The 10,981-nt window shown below is 37.2% G+C and overlaps 1 protein-coding gene across 4 annotated transcripts in view; it reads left to right on the forward strand.

Moving 5' to 3' along the window:
- LOC127844404 (trafficking protein particle complex subunit 12-like) overlaps positions 1–10,981 on the forward strand; it is a 28,885-nt gene that overhangs the window by 13,195 nt on the left and 4,709 nt on the right. For all 4 annotated transcript variants that reach the window (XR_008032709.1, XM_052374555.1, XM_052374557.1 and 1 more), the window contains exons 7-12: positions 2,410–2,522; positions 4,684–4,756; positions 5,572–5,645; positions 6,003–6,101; positions 8,986–9,080; positions 9,990–10,077. Coding sequence is in view for 3 of the 4 variants with exons in the window: in XM_052374555.1 (XP_052230515.1) it covers positions 2,410–2,522; positions 4,684–4,756; positions 5,572–5,645; positions 6,003–6,101; positions 8,986–9,080; positions 9,990–10,077 (542 nt within the window). In the remaining variant the exon portion in view is untranslated. The remainder of the gene's footprint in view (positions 1–2,409; positions 2,523–4,683; positions 4,757–5,571; positions 5,646–6,002; positions 6,102–8,985; positions 9,081–9,989; positions 10,078–10,981) is intronic.

Here is a 10,981-nt window from a genome sequence, read left to right on the forward strand (position 1 = left end):
TATAAGGAAAAATGCCCCGCCCCCTGGCGGCCATGTTTTTCAATCAACCAGCATCATTTTCAAACTAGTCCAAGATATTATTGGGATGAATCTTCTGACCAAGTTTCATTAAGATTGGAAATAAATGTGGCCTCTAGAGTGTTAACAAGATTTTACTATAGCCATATATAGCCATATAAGGAAAAATGCCCCACCCCTTGGCAGCCATGTTTTTCAAGCAAAGCTTACCATTTTTAAACTCATCAAAGATATCAGTAGGACAAATCTTCTGAGCAAGTTTCATGAAGATCGGAAAAAAAAGGTGGCCTCTAGAGTGTTAACAAAGTTTTACTATAGCCATATAAGGAAAAATGCCCTGCCCCCTGGCGGCCATGTTTTTCAACCAACCAGCATCATTAGCTCACCTGAGCACAACGAGCTTTTGTGATCCCCTTTTGTCTGTCGTCCGTCGTGCGTTGTGCCGCTTCAACATTTGACTTGTTAACTCTCTAGAGGCCACATTTATTTCCAATCTTCATGAAATTTGGTCAGTAGATTGGTCTCAATGATATCTTGGATGAGTTCGAAAATTATTATGTTTGCTTGAAAAACATGGCTGCCAAGGGGCGGGGCATTTTTCCTTATATGGCTATATATGGCTATAGTAAAATCTTGTTAACACTCTAGAAACACATTTATTGTCTGATCTTCATGAAACTTGGTCAGAAGATTTATCCCAATAATATCTTGGACGAGTTCGAAAATGATGCTGGTTGGTTGACAAACATGGCCGCCAGGGGGCGGGGCATTTTTCCTTATATGGCTATAATAAAATCTTGTTAACACTCTAGAGGTCACATTTATTTTCCGATCTTCATGAAACTTGCTCAGATGATTTGTCCCAATGAAATCTTGGATGAGTTCGAAAATGATGCTGGTTGGTTTAAAAACATGGCCGCCAGGGGCCGGGGCATTTTTCCTTATATGGCTATATATAGTAAAACCTTGTTAACACTCTAGAGGCCACATTTATTTTCCAATCTTGATGAAATATGGTCAGAAGATTTGTCTTAATGATATCTTGGATGATTTCGAAAATGGTTACGTTTGCTTGAAAAACATGGCCGCCATGGGGCGGGGTATTTTTCCTTATATGGCTATATAAGGCTATAGTAAAATCTTTATAACACTCTAGAGGCCACATTTTATAGTCCGATCTTCATGAAACTCGGTCAGAAGATTCATCCCAATAATATCTTGGATGAGGACAAAAATGATGCCGGTTGGTTGAAAAACATGGCCACCACGGGGGCGAGGCTATTTTCCTTATATGGCTATAGTAAAACCTTGTTAACACTCTAGAGGTCACATTTATTTTCCGATCATCATGAAACTTGGTCAGAAGATTTGTCCCATTGATATCTTAGATGAGTTTGAAAATGGTTTTGGTTGCTTTAAAAACATTTCCACCAGGGGCGGGGAATTTTTCCTTATATGGCTATATATGGCTATAGTAAAACCTTGTTAACACTGTAGAGGCCACATTTATTGTCCAATCTTCATGAAACGTGGTCAGAAGATTGGTCTCAATGATATCTTGGATGAGTTCGAAAATAATTATGTTTGCTTGAAAAATTGGCTTCCAAGGGGTTGGGCATTTTTCCTTATATGGCTATTGTAAAATCTTGTTAACACTCTAAAAGCCACATTTACTGTCCGATCTTCATGAAACTTGGTCAGAAGATTCATCCCGATAATATCTTGGAAGAGTCCAAAAATGATGCCGGTTGGTTGAAAAACATGGCTGCCAGGGGGCGGGGCATTTTTCCTTATAAGGCTTTAGTAAAACCTTGTTAACACTCTAGAGGCCACATTTATTTTCCGATCTTCGTGAAACTTGGTCAAAAGATTTGTCCCAATAATATCTTGTTATCTCAGGTGAGCAACTTTGGGCCTTTCAAGCCCTCTTGTATTGCTATAGTGAAACATTGTGAACTCTCTTTTTTAGTCACATTTTAGTTCACATGCTGAGAACATATGTTCCTATAATATCTTGATTTACTTTGAAAATGGCTTCGGTGCTCTGAAGAGCATGGTTTCCAGTGGCGAGCGAATTTCTTCTTGTAAACCTTATGATGATATTTATGTTTCATGAAGTACTTTTATTATTTTGAACTCCACCTTCCCAGAATAGTTTAGTTTCTTTAGGTCTGAGGTGAGCGCCTTAGGGCCCATGGCCCTCTTGTTAAATCCATGCTAACAAAGATTGGTATAGACTATTTTGTTCTTACTCTAACAACATTAACCCATTAAGCACTAATTTGTTGTAATTTATTTTAAACAAAGTCTTATAAAAAGAAGGTAATGTATGCTCAGAGTACATAATATGTTTTATTTTATTGAGAAAATGCAGTTTTATTTTTAATCCAGGATCAATGGTGCCGTTTGGCATGCGTCTGCTGCATGCAGAGTTGCCATATCACCTTGGACGCCCCTCGGAAACCCTGGACAGGTTTTACTATCTACTCAGCGTTATACAGAAGGTTATCTGTTTCACAATCATGTCTGTTGATAGCTACCTTTAAGAGTGTACAGTTTGCTTTGACAAAATATCCTTGGAAGAAATCTGAAGGAAATAACAACTTTTATATTAAGCTTTTATATACATGTACAAATAATGCCTTTAGGTGTCAAACTAGAGCTTGTTACAATTGTGACTAATACCTCCAGTCCTGCAAGTCAAAATATGTTGCATGTTATAACAATCATGTAATAGAAATTCCAGATTGAATGAGCAAAACTTTAGAAATTGTTAAAGAAGGATAATAAACATGTGCATGCACAACTCGATATCATTGTGAACCATGCATGCTTGTGTGAATGTTTGATAGTGAAAAGTGTAAGAGTAAATGTTTTGTAATTATTGTTGATAAGAAATGACAAGAAATAGAGTGTACAATAATTGACAGAAAACTGTTTTTATGCACCCCTTCGAAGAAGGCAGCATATAGCAGTCATACTGTCCGTCTGTAAGTCTTATCGGTTGGTCTGTGCGAACATTATTGCTGTAATTTTGTCATAGTTTGATGGATTTTGAAATATGTATGCAAAAATGTCAACCATCATATGAAGAGTTGTTGTGTGTAACGCCTGTCTCCATACTAACCTCAAAAGGTCTCACATTGAAGTCAAAGGTAAATTTGCCATATATTTATGGATTTTAGATTGGCAAAAATGTAAACCATTATAAGACAACATTTTGTGTGAAAAACCTGCCTTAAAGGTCAAGGTCGCACATAGTGGTCAAATGATTTCCTTGAGGACTGAGTGTTGCATGTAGCAGATGTCTCATGACCTCAGAGGTCGATATCACACTTAAAGGGTAATAGTAAAATCTGGCCATTAACAGCGTTTTGGTGACATATATGGACATTTTAAGACAAAAGTGGAATGCGGTGGCATCCATGCCCATTAGACAAAATTCGACTTTCAATAGATATTTTATTCCCCTGTTTTGAAATTCTATTTTTTAGATTGGGAATATGCAGAGCGGGTGGGGGGGGGTGGGGGGGGGGTGGGGGGGGGGTGGTTTTGAGTTTGTATCATAAGTTTGGATTACCCTACCATTATGATTATAAACATTACATAAATACTGAATATTACGCTAGTCAATTGTTCCAAGAGTTTGTGTCACTCGAGTGGCTTGTGTGATGACGTATTACACGAGAGGCGGAGCCTCGAGTGTGATGCGAAATAGCACAAGCCACGAGAGTGATACAAACTCTTGGAACGATTGACTAGCGTAATATTCCTTTTATTATATACAACAACTAACGAAAACAGTTAACAAATGTATTTTTTACTTAAACAAAACTTACAAAACAATGACTAAAAGGGTACGCTATAGTTTATTGAAGACGCGTATGAATACAGTTTATGTAAATTAACATGTAAACATTCGAACCGAGAAAACAAAGGTTTCCGACACGCTTGCCTTAATGCCATCGTTAATCCAATTTTGATAACAATTAAGTTGACAACTTTAATCCGATGTCAATAACAAAAACGATTAAACGATATGCACTTCCACTTCTATCTTCCATGTCTTTATCGAAACTTAGTTTAAACCACATTATTTTATTGTATTCCTATTGAAAAATACATTTATGCATGATAAACACACACTCCAAAATACGTTTTTAACACATAGTTTACTGTTAAAAAACACCACGTCCGACATTTCCTTACAGAGTTTAGATAAAACTATTGTGTTTTGTCACAGAAATGACGTCACACGATGTACTACGTAATATATTTCGTAATATAAAATATTTCTATTTTCGGTGCGTGTAATGTGATGTCATTAAATGGGTCGAAGTAGTCCGGCTAGTATGGTAATACGGAATTGGAAACAGCGAGTAGCGTAATACGGGATTTTTTATTTCAACGATTGATACTACCTGTATTTTGTTTAAAGCATTAAACAGGTATATAATAAAGCAAGCTATGGAGACCTAGCTTGGGTTTGTATAAGGGGCATGTCAGGTCAAGATCAAAGTCACTGTTACTAAAATTAGAAAAACATTTTCCACCCAATAAATTGTTTTGAATGGAGATACTGCACTAAAATTGTGTTTGTAAGAAGCTTACATGTTTCTTGTTATAAAATGTAAAGTGTGCTAATGTGGTTTGATTCTGTTGCAGATATTGAAAAACCTTGGTGAAGGTCACAGTGAGGACGGCAGTGCAATAACCATATCAACCGAGAGTCGGGCAGGTAAACACCAGGGGTTACAGATAGGAAATTCTAGCATAAAGCAAGTGGGGAATAAAAAATATATGTTAATGTATGCGCCTCTTCAAAGATGTGAGGTTATATTGCCTTGCATTTGTTAGTCAATTGTTATTCTGTGGGTCCTTACACATCATTTCAGCACCAGATCATGATAAGGCTTTGTCCAATGACCTATTCAGTCAGTATGCTGGATTCTTGGGAGGATTAAACTTATTTTTCTTTAAAGTCAGTTGGTCCCGAATATTAGGGAATACACTTGTTTTATCCAAATATGTGTATCCGAAAATGATGCATGTAAAAAAAGTTGTTATGTTTTAGCTCACCAGAGGGTGCTGAAATTGTATGATCAGTTTGAGTAATGTTCTGAGAAAACTGGGCATAATGCATGTGCGTAAAGTGTTGTCCCAGATTAGCATGTGCAGTCCGCACAGGCTAATCTGGGACAACACTTTCCGCCTAAATTGGATTTTTGCTAAGAACGAAAAATGTCATAAAAGCGGGAAGTGTCGTCCCTAATAAGCCTGTGCGGCTGTACAGGCTTATCTGGGACGACACTTTACGCACATGCATCAAGCCCAGTTACTCAGAACATTACTCAATTTGTTTATTATTTCACTTTCTATGAATAATACTCAAATAAATTAGTTTAAGTTTACCAATTAATAATGTTGGTGCATATTTTGCTTAATACCAAAGGAACAGTTTTCAGTATAAATATGTTTAGGTGAATGTTAATTGCTAATATGTACTTATGAGTTGTATAATTGCATTTGTGTTTTTTTCCAACTTTTTTGCAGCCTCACAAAAGCTTTGGTTAGAGCGTGAGAAACAAGTGTTGTACAGCATTGCCAATGTCTTAACATTACTGAAGGTATGTTGTGGTGTAGCTTTGTATTGTAATTTGAAGGAACATGATGACACAATTGCTTTTCTCATACCCAAACAAATTGATGAAATTATTATTCAAAAGAGCAAACTATCAATACTGACAAAGAAATATAGCGTACATACTATTTCCTTTAATGCTAATATCAGTTGAAATGGTATAAATTATAAAGCCTAAGTAAAATTTGTTAAAACAGTTGACATCATGTCAGGGTGTATCACTTTACATAGGTAAAAACAATAAATGATAAGAAACAAAATTGTTAAAGCGGTTAAGATGCTTTTCCCGTTTATCTGGTGGTGTAAAGTTTGAAGTGGTATAAACATGTGTGTTCCTTTTCAGAACTATGATGCGGGACTGAGTGTGTATAAAGACCTGCTGGAGAAAGATACAGAGCACAGACTGGCCCTACTCAGTGGAATAGGGAGAATACATCTGCAGGTGGGAAGCATACTAAACCACACGATCACACATCTTTTATTGTTTTTATTCCTCCTCCAAGCTTACATTGTAGTGACTCCATTTATCTGTTGGTTGGACAGTCCACATACAATGTAAAAAATTTGTGGAGCTATCTTTGTTCATATTTCTCCTGTGAATAAGTTAAAACTTCAAATATGTCCTGACAAATCACCATGAAGTGTAGATATGCAAGTCACATTAAGTCCAAATAATTTCTAAAGTAATTTACCCATGAGGTTGGTTTCACTCTTATTTGTTATAAAGCTGTAGTTTGAAATTGACATTAAAAAGGTCAATATTTAACATGCTGAACAATATTTAATTTCTGTACTAAGTCAATTAGTTTTTCTTCCTTCTTCATTAAACTTGATAAAAATATTTACCGGTAGTCTAAACCTATTTATTTTAGCTCCATTGCATAGAAAGCCTAAGGCTTATTGAATGGTACTAGAATTAGTACTTGTTGTCTCTGGGTGAGATCTAAAGAACGCTCCCACAGAGGGGATTGAACCCGTGACCTCCCACTCGCTAGGTGGACACCATGTCCACTACGCCAAGACGACCTTATGAAAATATTTATGGACACAATGTCTCAGCCACTAATAATAAATGGCCAATTTACTGGATTGGTGAAGTTATCACCTTTAATAATCTGTATTAAGCTTATAAGCCGTTTCCTTTGGATTGGTAAAGTGTTCATCCATTCTTTGTGAGACATGATGATGATAGTTGTACGTCAAGTGAACTTATTCTTTGGACAAGTCTGGGTCCTCTAAACCACAAAATCAAATGGCTAATGAAAGTTACAAGACTTACATCAAACTTTTTTTTAAAATTCATCAATCAATGAAAATAAATGGAACTACAGAAGATGACTTTATCTATGCTTAGTTCATTACTTTACCTCTTTACCAAATCGTCAAAGTTGTTAAAATGTCTTGAATAATTATAGTTTCCTTTGAAGCTGTTTCAGGTCTTTCTGTATATAACAGTCCCGTCCTTATCAGGTCTTTCTGTAAACAAGAGTCCCATCCTTATAAGGTCTTTCTGTATATAACAGTCATGTCCTCGTCATGTCTTTCTGTATACAACAGTCACGTCCTCATCAGGTCTTTCTGTATACAACAGTCACGTCCTTATCAGGTCTTTCTGTATACAACAGTCACGTCCTCATCAGGTCTTTCTGTATACAACAGTCACGTCCTCATCAGGTCTTTCTGTATACAACAGTCACGTCCTCATCAGGTGTTTCTGTATATAACAGTCCCATCCTCAGCAGGTCTTTCTGTAAACAAGAGTCCCATCCTTATAAGGTCTTTCTGTATATAACAGTCATGTCCTCATCATGTCTTTCTGTATATAACAGTCACCCCCTCATCAGGTCTTTCTGTATATAACAGTCACGTCCTCATCAGGTTTTTCTGTATATAACAGTCACGTCCTCATCAGGTCTTTCTGTATATAACAATCATGTCCCCATCAGGTCTTTCTGTATATAACAGTAACCTCCTCATCAGGTCTTTCTGTATATAACAGTCACGTCCTCATCAGGTCTTTCTGTATATAACAGTCATGTCCTCAGCAGGTCTTTCTGTATATAACAGTAACGTCCTCATCAGGTCTTTCTGTATATAACAGTAACATCCTCATCAGGTCTTTCTGTATATAACAGTCACGTTCTCATTAGGTCTTTCTGTATGTAACAGTAACGTTCTCATCAGGTCTTTCTGTATATCACAGTCACGTTCTCATGAGGTCTTTCTGTATATAACAGTCATGTTCTCATTAGGTCTTTCTGTATATAACAGTCATGTTCTCATTAGGTCTTTCTGTATATAACAGTAACGTTCTCATGAGGTCTTTCTGTATATCACAGTCACGTTCTCATGAGGTCTTTCTGTATATAACAGTAACGTTCTCATGAGGTCTTTCTGTATATAACAGTAACGTTCTCATCAGGTCTTTCTGTATATCACAGTCACGTTCTCATTAGGTCTTTCTGTATATCACAGTCAAGTCCTCATCAGGTCTTCTGTATATCACAGTCACGTTCTCATTAGGTCTTTCTGTACATAACAGTCAAGTCCTCATCAGGTCTTCTGTATATCACAGTCACGTTCTCATTAAGTCTTTCTGTACATAACAGTCAAGTCCTCATCAGGTCTTCTGTATATCACAGTCACGTTCTCATTAGGTCTTTCTAATATCACAGTCACGTTCTCATTAGGTCTTTCTGTACATAACAGTCAAGTCCTCATCAGGTCTTCTGTATATCACAGTCACGTTCTCATTAAGTCTTTCTGTACATAACAGTCAAGTCCTCATCAGGTCTTCTGTATATCACAGTCACGTTCTCATTAGGTCTTTCTGTACATAACAGTCAAGTCCTCATCAGGTCTTCTGTATATCACAGTCACGTTCTCATTAGGTCTTTCTGTACATAACAGTCAAGTCCTCATCAGGTCTTCTGTATATCACAGTCACGTTCTAAAAAAACCTTGGCTTATGCAGACCGCACAGGCTACTCAGGGACAACACTTTCTGCTTTTATGGAAGTTTAAGTTGAATTTCTTTTAAATGAAAACATAGTCTATTTTGAAAGTGTTTTCGGTGATTAGACTGTGCAGACTGCATAGGCTAATCTGAGAGACACTTAATGCACAAGCCCAGTTTCTCCATCAGCAGGCTTAACTGGCTCATATGAACTTTACCATAATGATTGTTGACGAAAATGTGTGAGGTTACAGTATCAAGTTGTACCAAAAAAGTGTCAGTAAGTCAACCATAATATTCTGAAAATTAGGTTTCATAATGAAAAACGTTTGTAACAAGATTGGACTACTTGGTTTTGCATACATTTCAGATTGGAAACCTCAACAAAGCCAATGAGTATTTCCAGATGGTCAAAGACACAGAAATCAAGACAAATGTTGCTATGGTTGCAGTCCACATGAATAGGTATGGTGTACAATCTGTTTTAATTTTTATAAAAGGTTAATGTCTAAATAATCAATATAACAGTTAAATTCGAAGAAAGATAATTCATCTTTATGTTAATTGGAAACATCTGCATAAACAGTTAAAATTAATTCATGTGTTCATGTTGAAAACCTACTGCAGTATTGCACCATGAACTAAGAGCTTTATGCCATCCAATTCAGTTGGCTTGATTGTTAACTCATTCAAGAGCTGGAGGTTTCAAGCCTGAAGTTGGCTTTCACACATTATTTGAGTACTTAAACATCTAAAAGTTGTCTTGAGTGCAGGTAATAATTGTATACACACGTGCTTCACTAGAGGTTGCGGTGTCTTAGTGAATATTGTGTCTGCTTTGCAAATAGTAGGTCCCAGGTTCTACATGTGTAGTTGCCTTCTGGGAGCTTTCTTAAGATCTTTTTTTGAGATACCAAGTACTTATTCTAACCAGGCAATGGTTTCCCGGGTCTCAGTAAGCCATTGGCTTCAATGCAATTGAGAAAAATAAATAAGCCACTTTTAACATAATAAAACAAAATGTTTGGCTGTCAATCTAACACTGTAACCATCACAATTGTTACTCTGCATCTAATGTTTGTTATTCCCCGCCATCGGCGGAGGGATATTGTTTTGGTGTTGTCAGTCCTTCCCTCCGTCCGGAGCCATATCTTGGAAGTGCTTTGACATATTTCATTGAAACTTGGTATGACTATATATATATATGGATACTTAGATGATGCACGCCAAATGGCATTCTACACCATTTGTTAATAACGGAGTTATGGCCCTTTGTATCTTGAAAACATGCTTTTTTGAGTGTCAAATATAACACTTTTGTGTCCAAAAGCATATTGGTGGGGAATATCAATTCAACGAATTTGCTTGTTTCAGGGGTTTTGAGGCCATGTGTCAGAACAACTTCACAGAGGCCTATCAGTGCTTTAAGTTGGCCTTACAGCTGGAGCCGTTGAATACTTCAGTAGGTTTGGGTATAATGAACCAAGTAATTGTGATGTTCAGCTTTTTATACGCCCGTATAAAATACGGGACGTATTATGTGAAACCCCTTGGCGGGCGGGCGGCGGGCGGAAGGCATCACTTTGTCCGGACTCTAATTCAAATTGTATTCATCCGATCTTCACCAAACTTGGTCAGCAGTTGCATCTAGTTGATATCTAGGCCAAGTTCGAATATGGGTCATGCCGGGTCAAAAACTAGGTCATAGGGTCAATAAGTGCATTTTCAAAGGGGCCACTTTGTCCGGACTCTATTTCAAATTGTATTCATCCGATCTTCACCAAACTTGGTCAGCAGTTGCATCTAGTTGATATATAGGCCAAGTTCGAATATGGGTCATGCCAGGTCAAAAACTAGGTCATAGGGTCAATTAGTGCATTTTCAACGGCGCCACTTTGTCCGGACTCTAATTCAAATTGTATTCATCCGATCTTCACCAAACTTGGTCAGTAGTTGCATCTAGTTGATATCTAGGTCAAGTCCGAATATGGGTCATGCTGGGTCAAAAACTAGGTCAAAGGGTCAATTAGTGCATTTTACTTTGTCCGGACTCTAATTCAAATTGTATAAATCTTATCTTCACCAAACTTGGTCAGTAGTTGCATCTAGTTGATATCTAGGCCAAGTTCGAATATGGGTCATGCCAGGTAAAAAACTAGGTCATAGGGTCAATTAGTCCATTTTCAACAGCGCCACTTTGTCCGGACTCTTATTCAAATTGTATTCATCCGATCTTTACCAAACTTGGTCAGTAGTTGCATCTAGTTGATATCTAGGTCAAGTTCGAATATGGGTCATGTCGGGTCAAGAACTAGGTCATAGGGTCAATTAGTGCATTTTCAACGGCGCCACTTTGTCCGGACTCT

This window comes from Dreissena polymorpha, chromosome 9 (genome assembly GCF_020536995.1).
Source record: "Dreissena polymorpha isolate Duluth1 chromosome 9, UMN_Dpol_1.0, whole genome shotgun sequence".
Lineage (NCBI taxonomy): Eukaryota > Metazoa > Mollusca > Bivalvia > Myida > Dreissenidae > Dreissena > Dreissena polymorpha.